Here is a 27,833-nt window from a genome sequence, read left to right on the forward strand (position 1 = left end):
GTAAGAAACTCGATTCGTTGATAACGCGAATGATGATTCATACTTTGGCATCAGAAATTCCTTTAATTGATGCTGTTTGCTTGAAGCAGAGGACTTGAATCAGATGAATAGTTTCACGGATAGAAATCATAACATTGGACACATGGTTTACCAATTCATAATAGAAATAGGATAATTAGCTATTCCTATTAATTTTGTAAAAAACCTAAGCGTATACAATTATTGCACAGTGATAAAAAAGGTAGCGAGGCTTTGTAAATCCAGAACAGAGAGCGATTAAAGCTCTAAGAAGCGAGAACCATGACTAGTCACGTATTCGTCACAGGGTAACGAAGAACTGAGAGCAACACGTCATCGCAACATAAACAATGACTTTATCTTCAGGGAACTTGACGACACTGAAAGTTTCCAAATGACTTCAATTTCTAAACACATGAACCGTGATCATCAATTTCTTGTGAGGAATTATAAATAAATTTGATAACATAATAGGTACCATTGTATGCAAAATAACTGTATTAAATTTAATGGGTTGTATTTATCATTTATCTAATAAAATAATATAATTTTACTTTAAACAAAGAATAATTCAAAATTTTTCACCTTAATTTCCCAAATTTTAACCCTTTCCGACTGTTAGAAAAATAGAAAAAGAGACAAATATGATTGCCACTAGTTGCACAGTAAGTCTGAACAATAAAATAAAATAAAATAAAATAAAATAAAATAAAGGCTCTAGCGTAGCGTGCAAAGCTTCAGGGCCCTGAATCTGCCTCATAGAGTCCCGGAAAAGCCGGGGCTTCGGCCCGTATTGTTGAGTTCGGGGTAGGACAGCCCGTATATACCCTCGGCCAAGAGAAACGAGGGTTGGAACCTTTTATTGTACCGAAGGGTCGCCAGTCGGCTGTCGGCCCCAGCTTCTTTTGTCCACCCCGTCGAAACGACAACGGAGAAATCCCCCTCGTCAGGCAGATCGTGCCTGCCTGCCTGCCTGCCTGCCTGCCCGTCCTACGTATGTATGACTGACGACACAACAGGCCAACGCGTACTACCCTAAGTCCTCGACGTTCAGAAACGAACTTTCACCGATCTTGCTAAGCAAAGCGACTTCTAGTAAAGGAGAATTAAACAGCGGTCCTTGACATACCAATTTTTTTTTTTTTTTATGACAATGAGTTGAAGATGCTCTAAAAGATACAAGAAAAACTGTATAAAAGAAGACAAGGGTTTAAATATCCCAATTTAAGTAACCGCAGTACCGCCAATTTCCTCTTAAGTAAGTAAAAAATGATCCCACAAAGATAAACGCTTGTCGGAAGCTCGGTTTTGAGATTACGCAAGGAACGCGAATGGCGCGCACAGTGCGGCAAATGATCCTAGAAAATGGTGCGTCCTGATGGCACCCGCAACGAGTTATATCTCTTTCAGCGATGCTGGGACCAAGTAAAGGAGTTTACTGTTAGCCGGTGGTACATGTACATTACTTGTACGGTGGTCTAAGCAAAAGCAGCAATACAGCAGCCAGTATCGGTGCCGGTTGGGTGTTTAGTTGGTGAAAGGTGTGGCTGCGTTGGCTACACAAGAAAACGAGAATGCAATATTCCCGTTCAGCTCGTACACGATATTCACCGGCAAATACGTAGAGTGGAAACAACGCGTAGAAAGAACCGCCAGCGTAATCGTTCCCATCCTGCTGTTTGATTGCTACTATGTACCTCTCCAAGTCGATGCTCGAACGTCGTTCGTGGTCGGAACAAAGATGGGGAAAGAAGACATCGGTCGAAAAGAACCACGGTTATACAGGTGGTCGAAGCGAGAACGATCGAACAAGTAGCGCTTAATGGGATTCAACGACCTCTCATGTCCAACACCAAGAGTTATCCTGTTGGTCCTGCTTGAAGGATGCGCGCTGCTTCCGATAGTCTGCGTTTCGCAGGTTACGAGGTTCCAGGTGCAAGATTTACGTCGAATTCGATTTCGTCGACGTTCTTCGATGCATGAATTTCTCACCGTTTTACTCTTTGCACTGTACTTAACAACGTTATTCCGACGATTTATGCACGTCGATACGTCGTTTCGTCTTGGCGAGATTTTTTCGTTGCATTATTTGGGTAAACAGAGAGGCAAACATTTCACGCGACAACAAATCCCCGCGAAAGAAGGAAGAATACCAGTGGAAGATATTCGCCTGTAGCGGTACCGTCCTTGCACGATCGCCTCGAGCAGTACCGGCCCCGGCCGTAACTGTTACCGTATCCTGCCACGGCTATTCCTAGCTTGCTGTCGAGCAAAGTGCAACTACATTAACGAGATTATGAGATATTTTGAAAAATAACACGCGGAATACAGATATTTAGAAAATATTGAATGATTTACTAGGTCCTTGCTGTGGATCAAATTAGATGTAAATTGTAATCGAAAGTCATTGATATTTTTTTTTAATGAAGAAGAATACGAAAACTATTTTAAGATGTGCAGATTAATCGTGACACAGGCTTGGTCCTGTTGCATATTGATTTATAACACAAGTGTGACACCTGTTTCTCCGCGTATATGTATACAATACGACTGATACCTTAATGTATGCAGCTGGTAAGTAAATAATATCATCTACGTCAATAATAGTTTCGTGTAAATTTATATCAACCCTTTCCAAATAATAGATAAATTATTTGTTGAGTTATAACGATTGATTTGCGACTGTCACAGAAAGAACGACGCAGTGAAAGGGGTCAATAGAGGGTGAAACAGTGAATGATGTACGGTCGTAGCAACATCAGGTGCTGAAAATTATATCAAAACCAACACTTTTCGACTAACAAACGACAATATAACGAAGCTTGACTTTATGAAAAATTGCAAGTGTAAGGAAGACACGAGGAAACCAAAGAACTTGACACCAAACGAGTGTTCTTTGTCAGCATATCTACAATACCCACACGAGAATTAAATGAAAAAAAAGTAGAAAAAATATGCAATCCTATGCTAACACTTTAAATACTACAACTAACGTTAACCCTCCGTCCAAGGGTTATCCGTTTTATCATGTCTTACCAGATATGGCTACATATTTCTACTGTAGCTTCTATGCATCAGTGCATATTATCTTTTTGAATCGCTTTCACCAGAAGGAAAAAGCACAGACCAATTTCACCGATTTTATCGAACGATCCTTTCGATTTTTCGATTGGTATCGTTTCATGCAAGGGGGTTGGTATCGGAATACATCCGGCAATATTAGAGAAGTACCACCGAGCATCGAATTTACGAGTGTCAGCCGCGCACGGTGGGCAAGGAAAACAACGAGTCAGACGACGGCGATACGAAAATAAAATCCGTCCCGTCGCTGCACGACGACGCTCGCAGCCCGTTTCGACGACGCAGCCAAGGTTACGTGCGACGAAGTAACGAGTCTCCTCGTGAAAGTCAAATTTGTAAAACGTGTATGTATACATACTTACATACACACATAAGAGAGGCGGGCGCGAGCGCGATGGCGCGCCATCATGCATACGCGAATACAGCGCCAGCTAGCGGCACACGATCGCCACGTCGTTTTTTCGACGTCGCGACGAAACAACGCGCCGCCGCTACCACCGCCACCGTTTCTTCAAGGCTGCGCCGTTACGGTTGACGTCTCTTGCTCGGCTCGATCCCGACGTTGGACGGCAATTAGCGATGAAGCTGCTACGAGTGACGCCAGGGAACGTGAATTGCGTGTTCGATGTAGGAAAAAGTAGCATCCATTTTGCTCTATGGTTGCAAACGTTTCTAGTTCATTTTCATGTTTCTGATCAAACAAAACCATAACTAAATGAGAGTAACATGATAAACGTGTGCCTAGCACAGACATAATGGCATACGAGTTGTGCCAATTCTTCCTTCAGATTTAAGAGAAGAGCCTTTTGTCATAAGCCTAATGGGCATACTAATGGACCCTATTTTCATGATAGGGTAATATACATATGCATGTAGAAATTATTTCAAGTTTTTCAGCTGAGATTCTCTAGTTTTTGGTAATGCAGCAGGTTCAGAATCGATGATTCCAGAAGTAGTGGAACAGTAAGGACAAGTAGATAGCAATGAAGGTAACTTAGACGACGTAGAAGACGTAGTAGACACCGAGGACTGGCTACTCTGTTCCGCTGCTGGTGTTACTGTTATTTTTAACTCGACGCCGACGCGTCGAGTCCGTAGTCTAAAACCGTCTACCCTCCTTCTTCTCCCTGTACATACACCGTCAGATCGAGCAACCAGCTCTAACTCTTCTTCTAGAAACGAAAGGATAATCGGTCGTAGTAGAATTTCGAATCGTATTTCCAGTATAGTAGATCTTTTGAAAATGTAAAATTGAACACCGATACTCGCGGATACAATTATGTATGTAGCCGCGAGTTTTAAGAAGCTTACACCAACAACTATACTAAGTACATTATTGACTTTGACAGAAGCTTTATTACGTTAAAAGGTTTACGTACAATTTTATTCAATTTTTTAATTCTTGGACAGTGGAGCCGGGTCAATCGTGACTAAAATTAAATTCAAATAGTCGCTGTTTTAACGGTCCGTAGTTTGAAGATTAATAGTTGTAATAAAATATAAATTCCCTAATAGAAATGATCGTGTAACATTGTTACAGAGAAAAGAATTTATAAAAAAGAAACTATTATCAAAACTAGTAGGTAATAAAATAATGCTGCAAGCGAAGGAAAATTTGTTTCGAAACCCAGTTTTCCCGCCAGCCGAACCGGCAACGCTGCGTAACCAGAGAAACTCAAGAAAGAACGAGATAGCTGATGTGGGAAGTGGAAAAGAGAGAGAAGAGACGAGAAAGAGAGACCTCGAAACGTGGCAACATAGCGCCAATGCGTTGTAGACTCGGTTCCGTACTGATACCCACGCTCTGAGGTCTCGCACGATGTCGCTCTTGCGCCGAGCAAAATACCTCTACACGAACTTTCTACTCTCGAGAATGGGGTTGTCAGCGTAACAATTGTACACCATATCGAGAGGGTGGACTTTTATCTTTTCTTTCATTTAAATGTAAGGTTTTGTTTCAGCATTTCGATTCAATTAACAACACATTAAAGTAATATTTTACACAATACTATTTCAGAATACATATTTAACTGATTAATTCTCACAAGTTGAAAATATATTATTTTCAAATTGGGGCGTAAGAAGGGTGTACAAGGTTTTATTTTACATTTATTCGAACAAAGATTTTTCTGCTTCTTTTTATAGAAAGCAAAACACATGGAAAATATTCTTGGTTGAAATTTGAAAGGCTCTAGCCCGGCGCGTGTACATACTGCCGTTTCTTCGACGCTGGCTGGGGCAACTTTCTAGTTTAACTACATGTACGTGTGCGTGCACATAAATGTATGCTATGGTTCACAGTTATAGCAACATGTGCGTCGTGTTCCCACCGTGTGCGTACCGTAGCGTGTGTGCGTGTTCATCGTATGAGCACGTGTTTCTTTTTCTCTGTTTTGAGCGCGCGCGTACTCTCTCTCGACAGTGTAGAGTGTAGAGGAAAACTGGTTCCAGGAGAATAGAGCAACGCGCCTTACCAGCAACAACACGAAGAACGAAAACCTCGACACCCTCGCGCGTGAGTTTAACCTCGTACCCGTATATATGTATACATACCATGATCCTTTCCATTCGTGAATATTTGGAACGTCTGCAAGGACGTACTGCAAGGTGCCTTTCGGCAACGGGTCGGAGTTGAACTTAACAACAACTCTGGGTTACTCTTCGAATTCCCAGTTTCATGAAACGCGTCGATTTTTACATCATTTGCTATTTTTATTTTTAACGGTACCCTCCAATATTAGTGGTCTTAAAAACCTCTCTATATGTATATCAACACCATAAAACTTTTTAAAATCTTTCAAAACTTTCTACTATTTTCCCACACACTCGAAAAAAGCATGCAAGACTCTTTGTGTGATCTAACATAATACAGTTGCGCCCTAAAATAAAAGTTAGGTTATGAACTACGACGATCCACTTTCTCCCTGCTACTCATTTTATAATGGAAAAAAATTGTAAATCTGTTCGTTTAAAGTTATATGTTTTTCGTGTAAAATTCAATTATTTCAGAAAATCGAGTCACGAATCAGCCATTGTAGTTTTGGAGTTTAATTTAAATGGCGCCTAAACTATAGAGGCTGTAATAGATTCCACTGTTTTACCGACAGAGCTTCTTTTCTATTATCAAACGTTTAACAGTTGGGGTATTCCATTTTTACACGCTACCGTTTTATTTCTGTTTCTCTTTTTCTCTATCCCTTCGCTTGCGTGTATGTATACGTACGTATACACGTAACGGTGTTACATACATATTATATATGTATATATATGTATATGGCGGCATACACACAACGATGGTGCTGCTCCCTCTATAATACATATACGTATCCTCGTTTGACTTTGGGGTAGTTTTACCCTCGCAGGCGGGCAACGGGTTGATTGCACTGGCGGCCCCGCGTTTGGCAGCTTTCTCGCTCGCTCTTCTCTTCTCTTTTTCTCTCACTATCTCATTCTCTCCCTTCTTCTGACAATCACCCCTCTCACTTCCCCGCCCTATTCCTTCCTCTTTTACTCTCGCGTTCCAGTACCTCCAGTTTTCTCTCTCCCTTTTTCCATCGCACTTCTAGTAATACCATCTCTTTCTCTCTCTCTCTCTCTCCTTCTTTTTCTCTCTCAAGCGTCCTTTCACTCCCTCTATTTCTGACGTTCTCCTCTCCCTCTCCTTCAATCTCTCTCGTTCCTGCTGACGTGCACGAGCGCGCGAGAGGGTGGAACAAGCAGAGGTTTCCATGGCAACGCCCCTTGCACGAGTAATGTGTCCCTCTTTGTCTAACACGTTCTGCCCCCTCATGCTACAGAACTTACGATCTCTCTTATGCCTTCTCCTTTCTTCTTCATTCCTTCTCTTTCTCTCTCTTTCTCTCTCCCTCCCCCTCTTTTTTACACACACATACACGTACCGTTTCTCTGTCTTTCTTTCGCTAACACATTCTACCATACAGGCCCGTTCACATACGAGCGGCAAGCCCGCAAGAGATATCGAGGCTTCTCGACGAGGACGAATAACGGGCGCTCTCGAAACGAGGATTCCGCGATGAGCGAAATCGTCGTCGGGTGCCGCATGCAAAATTGCAGAAAATGATGAAAGGACATTAATGGATTCAACAACGGGCAACGCGGTTACAACAAAATGGCAAGATTTTTCTTTATACTCTAACTTTTTCTATCGATGGAGTGGGAGTGGGCGTGGCAATAAAATTTTACAATTCTTGGTTAAATCTTTTTTCCTTTTTTCTTTTTTTTTTATTACGTGTATCCCTTATCATTCTAATTGCATGAATGCTCCCTACCATATTATACGGTTTAACTTAGGTTTCCTTTAGATTTTTACGTACAACGACAGCGGGTTCTAGGTTGGGTCCTCCCTAGGCTCTCCCAAGACCGAAACCAAATGATGGGAAGCTTTTCTTGATTAAAAGTAAGTGTAGCAAGAAGATTCTCCCATTAATTGCTTTTGATCTTAGGGAGAATTTAGGGACATCCTAAAGAGAACTTAAATATGTAATCCAACTTATGGAACCTATTGTAGAATCTCCTACCCTTGCGTTTAAAGAACAACGACGAACAGGGCAAGTAGTAGGACACTTCTTCCCCTATATTCTTCCCTTAACCAAGGGAAGATTAAGTATATTCACAAACAAGTATTCAAAACATGGTTTGATTTCCATTGTGACTGAAGCACAATTAGTTTTTTCAAACAAGTTCGCCCTGAAGGAAGGAAACGTATCTTGCTGGAACCATCAAGTTAGAAAAGATGCGGCATATTGGAAGATAGGTACATAAAAGAGCACGTCGATAGTGTAGAATACTCATGTAACGCGGTTGCGTATGTGTGTTTCGTAAAAGTTCGCTTTACCCGTGGGGTAAAAGCGAAATGAACCTCATTAAAGTACTCTCGCTGAAAAGTTGTTAATTCCTGTTTTAATTTATTTTATAACATAACCTAGCTTAATTAGCTGGGCATCCGGTTGAAGATAAAAGTAAATCTGCGGTCTTTTAAATTGCCCGTAATATATAATTGATAATCCGTATTCAGTTTGCGGATCCAGGTGTAACCTGTATCCTTTTTGTTTTCACGTTCCCATTTGAATAATTTTAGGCCCGTGAAACACCGGTGAAGCTCAGATGAATGGAACAAGCGCCGTACGATATCTTGAGGGTAATTATTAGCGGTGAGTGTAGGGATCATGTCAGCAATTAGAGGGGGCGCCTCTAGTTGCGGTGGATCCAACAGTAAGCACCATTAAGCAAATAACCGCAAGGCTACTGCTCGTTATTCGCCGGTTTCGGCTGTTAAGAGACGTTCTCCACAGGACACTTTGTTGCACTAGTACTTTGCTGCTCGCGTTAAATGTCTTTCATCATCTACACGATTCTCCAGTAGTTATACATACACATACATACTAAGCTCCTGTCTATTGTAACTTTTGTTCGCTACCTTCAGTCTATCAGTGGTACTGTTTCTATATTATAGCTATTGATATAAACAATGGCTCTAGAATCTGAAGAGTGTTGAAATAAGACATTTTCGGTAATCTCTTCGGTGAGGAATACCCTGCGTTTAGACTGACCAATGGCTACATAGCTCACACGCTATACTAATCGATCATGATCAGTTTCTATAACACGTACCATCTCGAGTATAGCTTTCAGAGCTACTAAGAAGACTATGATAAGGATGGCAAGTACGTTGCAAGGACTAATTTTACTCGACAAACCATAAATTGAATAGATCGATAACCGAGCGAGCCAGCAGCGGCTACCAATCGAATGTCAGCTTCCAGAGAACAGATTTCCGAAAGATCGGAAACTTATAGCGCTTTCGACCCTCGTTCGAGGTGACCAAGTCAGCTTCGCGATAATTCCCACCAGTCGAGACTTCGAAAATGGCCTTAGAATGGGAGAGTTGAGGTATCCTTGTGTGACAAGGTAAGCGAGAAAGGGAGAGGACGAGAGTAGAGTGTGCTTGTGGTGGAAAGGAAAATGAGAAAGAGGAGAGCAAGATCGGCCGATCCGCAAGGAAGAAGACGAAGGTATCGGTTACGTCCGTGTGAAAAACTGGTTTCAAAGGATGTGACGCGTGTACACGCGTGTATACGCGTGCACGCACGCGTCCGTGCATACTCGAAGGATTGTACACCTTGAAAATTCTTTGCCGCGCGAGTAGCCAACTCGTGGAATTTAACGATAAATTTTCGCACAACGAAACTTTCCTGTTCAAATTCAGGTTAAAGTAAAAATTCGTGTTTGACTAAAAACTAAGATTTCAAGTTGGTTTGGAGTTTGGAAGAACATAAATGGCACTGGCAAGTGCTAATCCAAACCAAGGCCTGTGGTATCCCAGGTTCGGTATAAAAACCGAACGATGCGACATTAAGTGTTTACTTGTAATACGTCTACTAACGATCATTCAAGAACCAGAGTGCCCCGTTGTTTTCTGCCCGGTCGAAAAAAAAAGAGTGAAAAACACAATGCGACACCCACACACACCCTGAGTCGTATCATCATCTCGCAACCACCACCACCACCACCATCCTATCAGATTATTCTATCGTCTGAAAAGAGACAAATTCGTTGAAGCGTCGGTAATGGCATAAACTGTATACTTCGTGTTCAGCGACTTCTCTCGCGCGATATATCGAGCTCATTCTGAAATACAACCGTACAGTCGAATACGAACGGCGTGGATAGTGTACCCACACGCACGAAACTAGCCTTGTCTTTCGTGTGTGGTACATAAAGCGCACACGAGAATCCTCTATATGTATACAGAGTTACGTATATGTATATGTATTGCATTTCATGTACGTGAGATACAGGATCCTGGTGTGCGTCCTATGTATACATACATACATGTACACCACTCTTACATACATACACATTGGTAGCACGTAGCCATAGTTGGGTAGGACGTGTATAAGGGGAGTTAGGGGCGTGGTGGTATGAGGGAAGAAAGGGAGAGACGAAGGGACGAGAGCAGCAAGGGGAGGAGGGTATAGAGGGTCGACGGATAAGGGGAGAGACAGAGAAGGGGTTGATGGGGTTGGGGTGGTTGAGCAGATTGGGGATGGCGCCCGTTCGATAGCGGGCGCACGTGGCCGTGTTTCTCGCAGCCGCCGTCGCGGCGCCAACGTCCTATTAACCCTCCACCCACCCGCCAATGCAGACCGCACCGTATCTACCACCCTTCTGTCTTTCTCCATCCCCACCATCGCCCACCCAACTATCCCACCACCTATCATCCTCACCATTGCCAACCGAGAATTTCCACCTTCGATTTGCGCAGGCGTCTAACTTACTTAAAGGACACTGACTCTGGGGTGCTAGCTAGTGGGGAGGAACAGTTTTTGGGGGGAGATCAGCGAAAATAACGCTGAACAATTTCGGGAGGTACTACGGGTTTCTGGCAGCGGGGGAGAATGTCTGGTCATTTTCAAGGTGGATGAACGTATTTTGATGATTTTATGTTCCGCGAAAGCAGTCGAAGCAATTTTTCGAGCGGAATCGCTCAACGCACGAATTCAAACGATCGAAGGGTGCGTCGCGAACACATCGTACCGTCAGGTGTGTCAATTAATTTGGTACTTTTTTCGTCAGCGCTGAAAAGACGAGGAATGCACCTACTTTTTTTATTTTAAAATCGTTTCCATCTACATTAAATTATTCAATGCAGTAGGGATTATCGGTGATCGGTACTTGAACGATTAAAAGAAAATAATAGAAAAATATTATTTTCAATAGTAGGTATTAATTGATGTTTGAAAATAAACTAAATACATACTAGAATCTTTTTAGGTCGTAAGCAGAGCCTTGCTTAGAGGTGCCACGACCGCGACACGCGACGCAACCTCGCCGATTTTTAATCCTTTTCTGCGATTACTATATGAATCAAGGAATCTACATAATATATCCGCACGTTACATTAAAAGTCTGGAACTGCACATGCCACAGTGGAGCATTTGTACCGAATAGTTAGCCCAACTGTGTTATTGGTTCTAACTAAATGAAGTGTACTCAGAACGATATAATATAATTATTTAATATACTTATGAGTAAAAATACACTAGAGATGATAAGTTCGTCTACCCGAAACGGTGAAAATAACATGCATTTTTAGGATTTCTTTTTTTTTCTTCTTTTTTTTTTTTTTTTTAAGAAAAACTTATGAATTTTTATATAAACATTCTTTTGTGTTAAAGAGTACATTCTTACAAAACCTTAATACTTTTTAAGTGCAAAAATAATGATAAATATGAGAGATATAACTTGATGTTTTGAAAGCGTTTTGTGGTGACCCCACTGCTGCTCGGAGTTGGATTATCTAAAATCAAAAGTTCGACAATTTTTAGATAACATGTGTAGTCCTTATGGGGCTGGATTTTTGAAAAGTTAATTTGCAACAAAATGGCGACATCCGCAAGTAGAAACACTAATTTTGTCTATAAAACAAGGGTAAGGCAACATAGTAAGAATTGAAAAAAAAAACAAAAAAGCTAAATAATATATTTTCTAACTGAGGGGCTAGATACATGTGTGTAAATTCGCTTTTCGTATTCAAATCGATTAAAATTTCGAATGTTTGGTACAAATACTCCACTATACTTGAAGCAACGTCGTGTTATGTAATCTCAATTTTTCTCTGTATACCCCTTCTATTTCTACTGTGCTACGTAACTGCTACTCGCCGCTACTGAAACTTCGAAAAAAGACCGTTCCGCGTGGCAGCAGGTTTCCTCGAGGATGCTGACTGTTACGCCGAGTTGCGCCGAGTGTTATCGAACGAGTGACCTGCGAGAGCATCGAGCGCCCTTTCAAAAACGACACTGACGACGTCTACGTCGACGTCGACGACGACGACGACGACGACGTACAGTCGGCAACGTCAACGACGAGCTGGAAAGGCTGATTGTGTAACCTCTAATATACAGCTGAAAGCACGTTGGCTCGTGATAGTCTCTCCCACTACCCACCGACTTGAGCCTCGACGCAAACTGTATGGATGTAGCCTCGTTACGCGATAAGGCGTTCCTCGTGTGGGTGAAACGGTGAGCAATATACGCGATTACATTTTCTGTCTTGGTTAATACGAGGTTAGTTTCGCGATACCGGATGGAATGTTCCACGAAATCGTTTTCAAATTTCAATCTCTCTTCAACTTTCATTTTCTTGGAAAATATAATCGCGTTAGGGCAAAGAATACATAGTGATATCTAATATTTCTGTTCAATTTTGTACTAAAGGTACGAAAACTAACTTGAAAGTCACGTGGATACGAATGAGATATATGTACATATGTACATACATACACAGGATTATTCTTTTCCTAACTACATATACGAATTTAACTGATACATAATAATATTTAAGTCACCCAAATATTGACATGATTTTTAGGATGACCCTCCTATAAAATACCAATTCATAATAATTGTTACGACTTATGTGATTCTGGGGTAAAAATACATTCCCTGTGAAATTACACGGAGCAGATTTTTGTGACGTCCTTTGCAAGCACGAGAAAGTTGGAGGGGAAACTGTAGTAGATAAGCAAGCACGAGCGCGTGAGTCGTCGTGCGCCGAGAGGAATTCTTGCGCAAGTAAGTATAATATGTATCCGGGTACATACATATTTACGCGTGAGCCAAGAGCTCACGTTGGTGCGTCTGTAGTTGGCAACGCGACTGTATGAGTGACGGGGCACCTTACTGTGCTGCCACCTGTAAGGGAGTGCACCAACTATTCCATGTAACTAGTCTTTCGCACGCGATAGGGATCCCCAGTTGCGTGCGTTACAACGCGCGAGAAGTTCTTTCGGATTACGTTCTGGTAACCTTAGATAAACGGGGTACCCAAGAAGCAACAAGGGGTTAAATTGAAATGATTTGCATACATTTCTGCAAGCAAAGGTGGAAATTTATGTTGGGAAACAACACGCTAGTTTGACTGTGGTCAAAATAAGACCAGCAAAAAATTACTAAATCAAATAGGTATATGTTTTGTTAACACGTTCGCCAATACCAAAGAATGTGGCAGGCAGCGAGCCCACCTTTTAGAGCCAGTAGCGAAAGTGTTAAAATGGCAATAAAATTTTTTACCAATTCTCGAAGGAATATTTAAGCAAATTTGAATAGAGTTATGTATAGGATCAACCTATAAAGATACGAAGTGCAAAATATGTAAATAAACATGAAAATATGTCCGGAAGAGCCTACGACAATTGCTGAATGGAAGGGTAGACAGTTTTCTCTTTCTAGCCACTTTCGTTGCAGCCACGCGGTCACCTGAAATTTGCATATGATAAACAGCCACCCCCTCTTTCTTTCACCTGTGTTTATGCCCCCCCCCCGCCCCCCCCACACACACTGTTGCTACCTCGTGCACAGACGTGTTATCTGTATCACCGAAGGGAAGTACTCGTTGCTCTTGGTACGTGCACTTGGCAAGAGGGCGGTGCCACCTGTGTGTAGGCGCGTGAATTTACAGTTGGCCAGAAACGACGAGGGGGGAAACTAGGGTGGCGGGATGCGCAGCAGGGGAAGGAGGAGGAGAAACGAGGGATAACTCGAACCACGTGGCGATCTATTTGTCACGTGAAAGCGGCCACCGTCGGATCAAGTTAGGTTCCCAATGAATCTTCGTCCGGCTAGAAAACAAATCACGGACCTCTGGTTATGAAACCAGATCTATCATCCGATGTCGTTTTAATCCTGTCCAATGTTGATTAAAATGATGATGGTACATGGTTTTTTGTTTGTTACTATTTCGATTGAAAATAATTGTAGTTGATAGAAAATTTTTAAAAACACACACGTGCGTCTATTCTGTTCTGTCAATCTTAATAGCCAATAACGCTGAATAAATCTCCGTTTCTTAAAAAGTCCCACCTGAAAATAAAATCCGAAAGCGGCAAACTATCGAGCGGTTGCTGTACTTTCTAGTGAAAGGGTTTAACGATCAGAAAAACAACGACGACGAGTTGGTTGTCGAATAGAAATGAAAATGAAGCTGTTTGGCGTACATTTCTTTCATGCGATTCCATTAACGGAAGACTAGTTTGCTCGTGGCTGGTGTGCCGCCTTAGGGAGCCCCGTGTAACAAGTCCGTCGCGTCGCGCGTCGGTGCGGTGTCGCGGTGTCGCGGAAGGCGACTGACTGTCTAAGATTGTATAGCATTCGATTGAACCGAATCGCGGAATCAAATGCGGACGTGGGAGGGAAGAAGGGAGGGTACGTTTAAAAGCGAGACAGAGATACGAGCAGATAGAGAGATATACATATAGAAAGAGAACCATGAAGGCACGTGCTACCGAAAGGAGTGGTGGGAATGTAAGTTATGCGCAGCACGTGATCTTCGGAGATCCGTCCAAGCATTTCTTCGCTTGGGGGACGTTCGCACATCCCCTTGCACGGCTGTGTGTGCGCGCCGTCTGCTGTTCCGAGAGTAAAAGAGACAAAAGAGACAAAAGAGAAACACTACCGACCAAGGGACTCGTAAATCGCGACTTTAATAGGCGCAACACTGAATCTTTCATATTTTTTACTCTCCTAACACGATATGTCACGAATCGTTAGTCATCGTGGAGACTACAATTTGCATTGTTGTTTGTTAAAAATTATTCATTTTAAAATTGTTGAAAAAAAAAATAGAAAATCTCTTTAACCCTCGGACGGCGGCGGACCATCAAGAGACTCCCAATTTTAATTGAATTTTTATATTTCATGTTATATTTTCATTTTCTAAATTTCGTTTTCTTATTTCGCGAGAAAAATGTCCAGACTTTTAACGTTACGTGATAAAAATACACTTCAACACTGGTGTGCGAGTGGTATTCAAAGCAGAGAAGCATGCATGTACGCATGTAAGTCGAGACAAATTCTCGTTCGATTAGCCTGACGTAAGGCTAATCGTCGCTTAACTAATCGCTCTAATCGAAACGCACTAACGGCCGATAACGATGCAACTCTCTCGTTCACGTGTAACGCGCCGCACACGACCTTCGAGTACGTTTCACGTGCAATGTTACGTATGTCGTGATAGTACAACGACCTGTTTGAAAGTCGATCGTACGTAACATTGACTCGGGGCACCTAAACTGTCTCTGTATGTACATATTTCTCTGTTGCCTCGCTCCCTCCGTCTCTCCTTCACCTCCCGCGAATTTTCACGTTCGACTTTTTACCGATAGGGAAGGTAAACAACCGTCGAGCGTCACCTGTTATTGCTCGTACGCAAATAGGCTTTATTCACGGCCAACCTTGGTACACACTCGTCTGCCTGTTTAGTTGTATGCTCGACTTTAACCGGCGTTAACCTGTCTCTATCTGTACATATGTACAACGCGCAACGGTTCGAAACTTTCTGTGTATAAATACAATACATATTGAGCTTTCCAGCTGTTTCTCGTCAAGTGTCCAAGAAGCTGTAATACAGGTTCAATGTGCTAACAAGTTTCCTTTTCTTCCTCTACGATGCTCTCTTTACAAATATGTATACTTTCTCTACCGATTGAGTTATCTATAGGTGGTTATATACGTATGTAGGTGAATTGACTGACATTTCAAGCCGTAATAGCCTATCAACCAGTATTTCTAATAAAGTTTTCTTACAAAATTTATTCTAAATTTCTACAGCAATAAGGTGGCTAGTTCTTATTCGATTATTCATCCGAACATAAACTATTGGTATAAAACAAGGTAAATTGAAATAAAAAATGCTGCGAAACGAGGAGGATAGCAGCAGCTCGTCAGCACCGATCGACCGAAATCGACTGAACTGTGCAGAATGGAAGCAACGTCGAGGAGGACAAAGCGTATTCCGGTTGCACGACAAGAAGGGTACAGGACGAGGTGTAACAACGATCTACCTATGGTCGAAAGGGATGGAAGAAGGTAGGTAGGGAAAGTAAAGAGGGGAGGAGGTGCAGAGTTGTGTAGCCGTGTAGAGGGAGTGGGCGAAAGGGGTAGAAGAGAAGAGAGGACATCACAATGCATTGACGCACACTCCGACGATTCCTATGTCGTTTTACTATGCCACCTCTCTCTCTCTCCCCCTTTCTCTCGTTCATTCATGTGTGTTTACATCGTACGTTTACGCTCTATGTACGAACCGGGGATCCGCCACTGTGTAACGCGAGAACCTCTCTCGCATACACGTGGAGGACATGCCCGTCCCTCCCGCGTACACCCGCGTAGAAAGTACATAAACTGTCCTCGTTTACGTCGATATCGTCAGCTGTTGCTTCCTCCGTTGCGTTGTACATATTGCTTCGCGGTCAGCATAGATTTGCTACATATTTCTACATCTCTGTCTTTGCTTCCGATCGTACGGTAAAATCTACCTTTGATTCGACCGCCATGTGCTTTTTTTTTTTTTTTTTTTTTTTATACTAACGTACGTTTTTGTTATACGTCGACGTACAATTGCCAATGTCACGGATGTCGACTCGTTTCGATGGGTTGGCGGGAAGAAAAAAGGGTCGAGCGCATCGCGTATGCGACAACACGTGCTCATTGGATGCTCCTACGGTCGAGATAGTAAAACGCGCGTGGAGTATACTCGCGGTTGTACGCTCGTTGCACTCGTGTAACTCATCCACGTGCACTTTGTATTCACTTGGGTACGACGACGGAACGAAACAGTGTTGGACAAAAGCGAACTACGATGTTTGTTTACTAGGGCCATTATTTTACCTCTGTCTATCAAACACTAATTGTAATCTGAAGATTAATAACTTTAAAATGAAATTCTATCGATAATCCTATAATCCAAAGTGAAATTACAACAGTCGCAGATTTCATCAAATTTACAACCACCAAAGTGTTGAAACGTAGTTCGAACAGAGAAAAATACTCGATACCTCTACGGCCCACAGTTTCATTCATGTAGAAAACAATAAGGGTGGCACGAGCCGGCGATATAATTTCGAACAACGGCGAACAAAGGCGGCGCCGGTTAAAGGACTAATAAAAGTACAACATAAGGGTTCGGTAAACCAAAAAGAAACGCACAGAGGCCGGAGGGTACGGAGAGGATTAAAGGTTCAAGGCCGAATAGCAGCAGGGTAGAGATCATTCGGTAGAAACGTGGAGTCGAAGAAAGAATTCAGAGCCGTCGGCGAAACAAGGGTTGAATGTCATGGTGACTGGAAGCAACACCTGTTCGCATCAGTGGTATAATAAGATTCTAGGAGGAAACCGCAATGAGTGGCAGTCTCTCGGACAGGTGCCATTATTCCTGTTTCGTTATATCGACGGGATCATCTGACCTTCCAAAAAGGGAACACGCTATTTTTCACTTGGCTCGTTGACCTACGTTTCGCCAATTGATAATAATAAAAATTATTCAGCTCCTTCATCTACTTTTTAACTTTTTTTTTTTTCTCAAATTTAGTAAGAAGATAAATTATCCTATCAAAGATTTTAAAGTTTTCGAAAACACCAATAGGCAAATTAGAAAATTGCTTATACATATTAACGAAAGAAAGGATATCATTGCCGAAAATAAAAACTGATACTACAAAATCGATGATCGATTACATTCGACGACCAAGCGAAAGTCTCGCAAAGACTTCGCAATTACGAAACCATCAACGTGGTGGGCGTGAAATTTACCCGTACAAAAGCTTGATCGTGACGGAAGGAGGGAATAAAGAGAAGGAGGGAAACGTTCATTCTCGCATTTAACCTTAACCTACCTCAAAACTGTCCCGACTTGACGTGCACTCGAATAGAACGACGCGACGATTATCGATACGTCTTCTTGTCGCGTGAAAAGATCGGGACTCGATGTCTCATCGGGTTAACGGTTACTTTTCGTGAATAGTCGTGTGGTAAGTTGCTTTCAAGCAATCCAACTACATACCGTTAATGGCACGTGGCTGGAATCCCCGAAAGTTAGACACCCGCTGGGGGACCTTGCCTTTTTTCCTTTTTCTTTACGACAATCGGTTACTGCAAGTTTCGCTCTAATTTCCATCATAAATCATTCTCGGTATTTCGTGAAATATCTGGTGATCATTTCAAAAATCTAATTCTTAATTATTTCTTAATCTGTTTCATCTGAAGCTTAACTATAATCGAAGCTAAAGGAATATTCGTATGGGTAGATCGGCTCTCGTTTTCAACGTCATCGCGGCGAAGCGTAACGGCGAACGTTCGATGCGTGAATTACGACAGGCGCGTGATGACTGCAAATTTTTCAATCGGCGGCGGGAGGTGTTACGGTAACGTAAACAAAACGGCACCGAGAGTGCAACGCCAGGAGAGAGAGAGAGAGAGAGAGAGAAAAAGAGAAGTTGTGTGTATGCGCGTGTATGTACAATCGTACCACGTGCTTCGGTTGCCTTTGCATCGAAGGGGGACAAACACAGTGGGAGATGCCAGACGCAACGTAACATTCGTAATTCGTGATTCACCGATGTTATCAGTGAAACGCCAAACAGTGGCGTAGGTCGTGCATACCTACCGGGATTATCAGGCTTCCGTAAACTTTCTGCATACAAAAAGCAATTAAAACAACGTACTTGATACGTGTGGTAAGACACACCGCCATTCTTTCATTATTTATACATAATACCTTTAGAATACGTAGCGAGACTCGATTGACCGATCTACAATATGATACAGGATAAATGGAACATCAATTAATATATAATTTAAAATGTCGACAACTTCGAATACGAATTCTTTATTCGAATATGTATTTGAATTTCAAATCTCTATGATACATTCTTTGATACAGCGAGAGTTTCCTGGAACTTTAAATCGCCAATCGTTCGTGAAAACTTGAAAGCGATATATTGAATGAATTATCGTCAATTCATTCTTTCGTCTGTATGTACATACAACGATGAATGAACTTCACGTTAGATGCGAACGATACACGTTTATGAGATCAAATTACTGTGTTTGAAAGATGATCTTCGGTTTCGGATGAGATACCGGTCTAAATGGATTCTAGGAACCCACGCTACGTGGGGACTTACGACTGCCAGTTGTTTAGAGTAGATATGCACATGATACGTGACGATGGTAGTAAGACGAACGCAAAAGAAACGCTGCTCGAGTTCAACTTTCAATCGAATTTATATCAGAGGTACAGAGTTTAAGATTGCGTTGTTTAATATTTATTTAACGTACACGAAATTAGAACCGCGTCTCAGTGATTGCACTATCAATATCGAGTCACATCACTATCGTTATTATTTATGTAAAAGGATATGAAAGATTAAGAAAAATGAATAGTTTGAAATTTAGAAATTAAAAATAAATAGATTGAAAATTAAATTTAAATAAAAAATTCGATTGAACTTGAGGAGAAAGCGTGTTCCCGAAAGGGCAAAAGCTATGCCTATGGCAGTAGTAAACGGCGTGCGAGCGTGTTTCACTAAAGGCATTCGACTCCCACGCTTGTATGTATGTAGGAACCAACGTGTGCCGGCGCGTGAAACAGAGAAATAAAAGAGGGAGGGAAGGAGAGAGAGAGAGAGAGAGAGAGAGAAACAGACAGACAGACAGACAGACAGATAGATGCACACGCACGGTTGCTGCTCTGCATGCATTTAAAACGGGGACGCGGCCCGTAAATCACGTAGTAGAGTCTCGGCTCGGCTGGTTGCGGTGCAACGGCGGAGAGGACGTCGCGCGCCGTCGCCGCCACGTGGTTTTCGCGGCAAAACTATGTGGCCGCCACACGCCGGGCGAATTTATGAATGGGAGAAGCCTATTGACAGATCGCGCGTCGATAACTCTCTCGTTAATGGCCCGTGATGGTGGGTGAGCGGCTCGATGCGCAGCAAGAGGAGGTGGTGGAGGCCGGAGACGAAGGAAGGAGGGTAACACGCTAGAAACTTGGGCTCGCTTTTATGCCGCTGCTAATTCGCGGCACACGCCGCCTCTTCGCTCATTGAAATCACACTTTGTCCTGGACCGATGGAAAATCCTCTGTCGAACGATTTCTCATCGGTTCGGATCGGATCGGATCGAGTCTCCGTCCTCAACGAAAATTATCTCAAGTGTTAAGTTAGTTAAGTGTTAAGGGATTCGAGTATATTGTAAACAGATTCGATTTTTATTTCAAACAGTTCATTGGAACTCTATGGATTCACGTCTAGACGAGAGAGGTTCGAACCTTTTCAAGCACAAGTAAACTTTTTACGAACAGTGGATGCCAAGGAATATTCTATTTCCTACTCGTTTACATAATATCTGTGTTTTCTCGTCTTTCAACGTTTTCATACTACCTTCACAAGACCCGGTAAAATACATATTACTTTCTAACCCTATGGATACTTATTCTAGAATAGCTTGCAAATTCCAGTACTTCACTTTTTATCTCATCAAGTAAAACTCTGGTATGGAAATAGACTTAGATTTGTAAATACATATATGTTAAACCTGATACCACCCCTAATTATATAATACAAGTCGAGTGAAGAGCGATTGGTCAATGTGGTTTCGCAGAGCTGTTGCTATGTCATCTACTAGTCGGAGCTCGTTTGATTGAAAGTGGAATTACTTAGTTCTGTACCATACATAGTCAAGTCAGTCGTAATATTCTAAATATCCTCTAAAAATGGTTACAAAAATCGTACCTTTTCATGTCATTGGTACTTTACATTAACCATCTTACTACGTTTTCAAACGTTGCAAAGCAATTTAATTAAATTCTACAAAGTGATTGTAAATTTTCTAATTATTCGTCTGAGACACGTAAAAGGATGCACTCTTTGAAATTTTGTTTGTTAACTTCTTGGTAAAAATAATTGATCAGTTTCTTGAGTATATCTACCAATGAAATTACGCATTAGTTGTAGCCAATCGATCGACCGACCGTATCGCAAGAAAATATCCCACTTATATAACAATACCAAGCACTATCTATCACTTGTACAGATACTTCTACCCTTTTCTACAGGTAACGAAAATTATTATCATTTTTCTACGATTAGAAATCAACGGGACGAAGAGAAATATCTAAAAAATGTATGAAAAAAACAGCATGAGATCATCGATTCGTTAGCAGAGGCTGCGCGTCTCTGTCCGTCGGAAGCGTTCGTTTTATTTTGCCGTCATCAAATTCTCACGAATCACCATTAAAAACGTGTAAAAATGTAGAATTTATTACATGTAACTTCGCACATATTTTTATGGCAAATTTGGTATACGAATTTGCGAGTCAAGAAACTTCAATTTTAAAACGGAAAGATAAACTAGTGATGACGCGGAGACTACGTTGTCGAAAGTTCTAAAAATACTCTATGATCCACCAATAAAGTTTCTGAGATTTAGTGACGTATTTTCTGCGGTAAAATCAAACGATAAGAGTATCATGGATACAAAGTATGTACCGGTGTACATATCACAGTACATATATGTAGTCGGAGCTTCGACACCGTCGGCCTCACGTGGCTGCGGACTTCTCGAGATTCTCTATCTACCATTGACATTTCACTGACATGAGGCATTCGATATCCCATGATAAACTAAGTAGACACTTTTCAAAGTTCGACACCTAAAAACCTATTACATAATTAGGGAACACGAGTCTAGAAAATTTCCTACGCCAACGATATTTTATTCAATTTCGATGAACGGACATTCAAGAAGGGAGAAAAAAAAAAAGAGAAAAATGGTCACAAGAAACTTCCAGCCGATTCGTTCGGTCGATCTATGAAACCGGGCCATCGAATGTAACATATAGAGGAAAGAAAAATTCTTTCTTATCGCATCCACGCGATCGCCAAGAAAAAGAGCAAAAGTAAATATATGCTTTTAAAAACATCCCTTAGAACAGTCGGGTTGTTGTCGTCGCGGTAACCATGACGACGCTGCCCCCCTTGATGGTTGGTCATAACCGTACCCCTCTCCCCCCACCGCGCCACTTAGCGAACCCTTTGCCCCGCTGGTAAGCAGCGCAGAGCCAACGCTAGGTTTCCTCCACAGCGCTGGCCAAGTAAAGAAGAGGCAGCACGGAGCCTCCGGTCACCTTTCTCTATCTCGTTCTCTCTTTTTCCCCCAATGGGCGACCCACGACCCACCGTCGTTACCACAGCCACCTCGATCGCCCTCTCGCTCTTCCAACACCGTCGCCCATCCGCGGCCACCGTCCTACCACCTCCTCCTCCTCCTTCTCCTCCTCTACCTTTTGGTGGCGGTGCTGCTGCTGCTGCTGCTGCTGCTGCTGCTGCTGCCGCCGCCGCCTCTACCCTCCCTCCCGCCCCGCGCCACCCGTCGCCAAGCCCAAGGAAACGCGGGATCGCTTCGAATTCAAACTACTGAACACGAGGTTACCACGCGTCAAATCTGACACTTCGATACAACGTCGATCCATCGTCGTATCATTTTCTAGCCGGCCTTAAAAATACCGTTGGCGATGTGAGACATTGATGGTTTTCACGAACGGCTTATGTTACCGTTTCTAACGATTCTTTGTACAAAGGATGGGCTACGATGAACGGTCGAGCTTTTAAGAATAACGAAGAAAAAAATGGAGCAACGAGAAGAGCTTATGGAGCTCCGTTTTTTTTTTATTATTATTTTTTTTTTTTTTTAAACACTTTAGAATGATTGGAGTAAGTCGGCGAGCCATAGCCGACGGACGTTAGCTACGCTTCGAAACACGGTTTATACTGGTCGATTTTTATTTGTAATCATACTATCGATGAATAGTCGACAGAAGATCGTAGAGGGTAATTCGTAAAAGTTCCAACCATCGTATACTTGTCTCTGCGGTTCGTGTGCGCCAGCCTTTCAAGGCGTTACGAGAGGATAGGTTGCAATTGCGAACTACGAAACGTTCTCCTCTGCGATGAAAAGGGAGTGAAACGTATTCAAAGGATCCGTCGATGATCAAGAAAAATCACACACTTCAACACTGAACGACATACACGGTTTAATGGTTGAAAAATATCGAGAAGAATTAAGGGTGAAATCCCACCACGAAACACCGAACATAAAAACGACATACAACCGCTTCGGAGCTGTGGTGTCGTGTTCACGTAACGCTCTCTTGGCTGGCCGTACAGGAACGTTAGAGGCAAGTCGGAGCACAGGTCGAACACAGTTTTTGAAAGGGGGAGAAAAAAAAGTGTGAAGAAAAAAACTAACGTAGCACTTCACTCACCTGACCAACGTCGCACCACATTATTATTTCGCTGGCACTGACGACAGCATCTTGGATCGCTCGTGTACCATACACAGTGTAGCGCAATGGTTTTTTGTTTTCAGTGAAGAAACAGTACGTGAAATCGAAGCTCCACCGTCCGTGTACGCTCCGTGAAACGCTTTGTTCGTTTTCTCTTTCACAGTCTCACGAAATACACTCACAATAGCGGATTGATTCGTCGCCGTTTGCTTGTACCTCGCGTTACAGAATACCGCCTGACTAGCTCGTCGGGTAACACCACACGATCACTTCGAGTGAACGACACGACTCTCACCGACAAGCCCACTAGCGACTGGTTGGCCATGCAAAGCATTACTGAATACTCTGACAACAGTACTCGTCGAGTGCCGCCGCTAGGTTTTCCCCCGAGTGCGCGCTCGGCCGTTTCCGTCGAACCTCGGCCCACCTGCACTCTAGCACGACGGCACGGCACGCAGGACCGTAATAGCGGTACCCCGGGCCCCTTTCTTCCTTTTCGCCTCTATCTTCCAACCGCTTATCAAGATTTCTTTATAGGAAATTTACATTTTCCTCGCGCAACGAAATTCAGATACTCATTCTATCATTCTTATAAGAAACTCTAGTGGAATAAATTTCAAATTACCTACTTTTATATTCGGTATACATATATTGAAAAATGTATTGAAAATTTTATGTTCTGGCCGATCATTATATAACCTACACGTTATGCACAAGGATTTGCGCTGTACAACTGACGGTAAACGTACGTATGTCAATATTTTCTAATTTTCATGGAAGAAAAACGTTCTGAATGTAATGTAATAAACTAAGAACGTTAAAATAGAGGATCCTGGGCTATTCCTCAGTCTGTAAAATTGTAATAACGGGAACGTGGCGGGTATCCTTAATGTTCGCGAAGAAAGTTTCAAGACTTTATTTTTGTTCGCTAGCAAAGTCAGTGTAATGCGTTACTGTGTATTTTACCCGTGTAAAATCATGTTATGAGAGTTTTCTGAATTTTAATGCTTTCTCTGGGGATGATTTATATGTTTGATCGAATAATTTCTTTTTTTTTTTTTTTTTTTTCTTTTTTTTTTTTTTTTTTTTTGTAGTCACCCGCCCAGCGACAATACAAATCCATTAGAGCGTTAGTTAAATTGTTTTGATATATCTATCAATACGTATACGGGAAAATTAAAATAGTCCCGCGTTTCGATGATTTACTACTCGACCGATGGGATTTCGAATTCGATAAATTATTTTTAAACGCCATTGTAGATGGAAAAGCGAACAGCATATTGTTGACATTCGAACGGTGGTAGATTTCGTACGGGAGCAAGGGTGCGTTCTATTCACGCCACATAAATTAACTGTATAATTGATATTGAATATCCTCGGATTGTTTATGCCATTCATGTTGCTCATAGAAAGGAAATCCATTGTTTAAATGCATGATTTCGAAATGTAATCAAAGCTTTTATACAAAATGATTTATACGTTGATTTATGATGCATGGGTATGTATCACTAAAAATGTACAAATAACCGGCCTGGTTAGAGGGCGTAGGGCACAGGAAGTAGCGAGACCACGTGCCCGCGGAACCTCACCAAAGAAGGTAAACGCGGTACATTGGAATCTTTTAAATATATAATACATATTATAAAGAATAATATTTTTTTATTAATACCGAAGTAAACATATCTGCATTGTATGAACACAAAGAGATTATGTTATATTAGATTTTTATTTATTACCTACAATATTTGTTTGAAACATTAATTATAGGTATTTATTTGTGTCAATAAATTCAAATGTTAACACATTGGAAATATGTTTTAAACGTAAAATTGTTTTACGTTTATAACATATTAGTAATACTAATCTGAAAAATCGTTTTGCGCGAGAAAGTGCGCGCCGCACTGGCCTCGCTCGATGAAAGTTACAAGAGAACGGTGGTTCGAAAAATTCAAACCGGGGCAAAAACTCAAAATTACTTGGCCCATTCGACAGACATTACTCAGAATCAGAACTATTTTGCTAAGCCCGCAATTCTCATACCGTTTATCAGCAAGTTTGTTAAGCTGTGCGGCCGAAAGTATACGTTTCCAATGATATAATATCATTACTAAAAACATCTAACACAATATGTACCACGTATATATGTAAAAATATATTTATATAATAAAATTATATGATTTGAATGTATTTGAAGAGAATAAAAATAATTGGAAAATTTTTAATTCAAATATTTTATTTAATAATTTAATTTTATTCGAATAAAAAAATGATTCGTTGTTCATGAATAACGAATGTAATAAGTACGTTATTCGTAAATAGTATGGGCAACTCTGGTTGGAGGTTGTGAAACGGGGAACTGAGACACCGGGGCCCCGGAGTACATACGAGGGAGTCTGCCGTTAGCTTCGAAACCCGCCAGTCCCGCCACTGACTGTCAGCCTCCATTCGGCAAGCAGCGCAAGAACGAGCGAAGGCCTCGGGTCTCTTCGGCGAGCCAGCAACGAGCGTCAGCAGACAACGGCGCGGCGCACGGACACCGCGCGCCACTTTCCATACGACAAGCAGCCGAAGAAAATTCATCGCGAACATTTTTATTCGGTATCGGGTAAACGGGCCGCACCATCGGCACGCTTCGATCTCGAAACGACGTCCTTCCGAACGACGCAACGTTCGTTGATCGTTGCTTCGCGACAGATCGTTGAATTTCGCGAATTTTGCGCGACATTCCGTAGGTAGCCCGAGGGGAGAGTACATAATGCTCGAGGCTCTGAAAGAGGAGAGGAGCGTATCGCCAGAACCGTCGGCGAAGCAATTCTAAGCGAAGTCGTTTTCTCCGTGAAGAAGGCGCGGTGAAAATTTCTTCTTCCACGTCCTCCTACTCCTTGTCGCCATGGAACCAACTTCTTTTCTACCTTCATTGTTGCTACTGTCTACTTATGTAGATACACAGAGTGGAAAGGAGAAGAAGTTGGAACTTGTTGCCAGTTTACCGCATGAAAATCCTCGGTGTCCAAAACGCGAACTTTGATCGCTCCACTTGACAACATAATATGTATAATATGTACATATGTATATCTCGACACGTTTTCGAAAAAAATGTCTTCTCGTTCGCGCCGCGGGATCTACCTACTATGTATATGTATGCACAACCAGGTCGTGTCGGTCATGCAGAGACCGTTGTTTTCCCGCCAGATCGAACCGTGGACCATGACGAACGTTTCATCTGTTGCCGTTGGAATTTATGGTACTAATCAGACGAGATAGAATTGTTCGTTATTCTTTTTATGATTCAGGTGATATGTACACTTAGGAATAATGAAAGAACAGAAAAGCAGGAGCTACAAGTCTAAAGGAGTCTTTCATTGTTCTAATCATTATTTGTAAGATTCGAAAAAGAAATTCAATATCGAGTGGATTCGAATATGCTTCGAACTTGGATGTAATTTACTCACCCTTTGTCTAATCGTAAGGATGAGAGTACTTATTCGTCATTTGCTTACGAAAGTATTTTAGGAGAACCTAAAAGAATACCTAATGTACAATGCACGCGTAATATGTACCTGGGCACACTATGTGTACATACATACATATATGCAAAGATCAGCACACGCGGATGGACGTACGCGTGGCTTCACGACGCGACGCGACGCGACGGAAGTAAAGCGCCAGTCCGGTTTACGATTGGTTGAGCATTGCGCGACAGATAAATTGTGGCCAATGAATGTCCTTGCTCTCTGGACGAGGCCGCGGCGACGTAAGCAAACCTTATTCAAACATTATGAACGCTTACGTATCGACGACTACTGTGCTCGTGTGTATTGCACATTGCTTTGAAAATCATTTGCGACTCTAGCCATTTTACAGCGTTTTAATGATGAAGAATGAAGACAGTTTTATGGAAATTATATATTATCTCATTTTATTGTTTCAAGATGGAATCTCTGACGTTTATAAACGTATAGTAAGTAGTGTTTCCAATTTTGATTAGAATTTTCTTTCTTTTTTTTTACTATAGAATGATTGAAACTTTTCTATGATACGATTATTAAACTTTCAGCACTAAATTAACAGCAGAATGAGAACTAGAAGTCGAAGGTATCCGGTAGGTGGGGATAAGGAAACATCGAGGAATTCGCGGGGCGTTTTACGATCGTCTTCGAAAGCTGCGGCTCCTGTGCACTTCCGGTCTGGATTCTAGAAGATTCTAGAAGATTCTAGAACCACCTCCAGGCAGTTTTCTTTTCGCTTCCGCGAAAAGATAATTCGAAAACTGCTGAAAATACCTCGATGGTATTACCGTGTTAGCTTGTTGGACGTTTCAATCTTCTTGTCGTTATCTGATCGGATTATAAAATATTCTGGAATTATTTAATCATCAAATTATGTATATATTATCTTTAGACAGAAAAATTACACACTTGGCTTTTTATACGTGCGATGGTTTAGCCGAAATTTTTCTTCTTATTACACTTTGTTATTTCTAAATTACAATGTTTGAGTGTTATTAAAAATATTAATGATATAATTTTTTCATATCCCATAGAGATAGCCTTAGAGCTACGTGGCTTCTTAAAAAAATATGGATCATGCAG

At 41.8% G+C, this 27,833-nt stretch overlaps 2 protein-coding genes across 2 annotated transcripts in view; both read right to left on the reverse strand.

Annotated features, from left to right (window-relative positions):
* The window catches only part of LOC114876040 (putative uncharacterized protein DDB_G0268364), a 38,638-nt gene extending 15,049 nt beyond the window's left edge, over window positions 1-23,589 (reverse strand). Inside the window, exon 1 of the mRNA XM_029187048.2 lies at window positions 23,221-23,589. Within this exon, the coding sequence (XP_029042881.1) occupies window positions 23,221-23,241 (21 nt within the window). The 5' untranslated portion in view covers window positions 23,242-23,589. The remainder of the gene's footprint in view (window positions 1-23,220) is intronic.
* Window positions 23,590-27,523: 3,934 nt separating this feature from the next.
* Window positions 27,524-27,833, reverse strand: part of LOC123988508 — a 120,170-nt gene continuing 119,860 nt past the window's right edge. Inside the window, exon 5 of the mRNA XM_046288798.1 lies at window positions 27,524-27,578. Within this exon, the coding sequence (XP_046144754.1) occupies window positions 27,535-27,578 (44 nt within the window). The 3' untranslated portion in view covers window positions 27,524-27,534. The remainder of the gene's footprint in view (window positions 27,579-27,833) is intronic.

This window comes from Osmia bicornis, chromosome 15 (genome assembly GCF_907164935.1).
Source record: "Osmia bicornis bicornis chromosome 15, iOsmBic2.1, whole genome shotgun sequence".
NCBI lineage: Eukaryota > Metazoa > Arthropoda > Insecta > Hymenoptera > Megachilidae > Osmia > Osmia bicornis.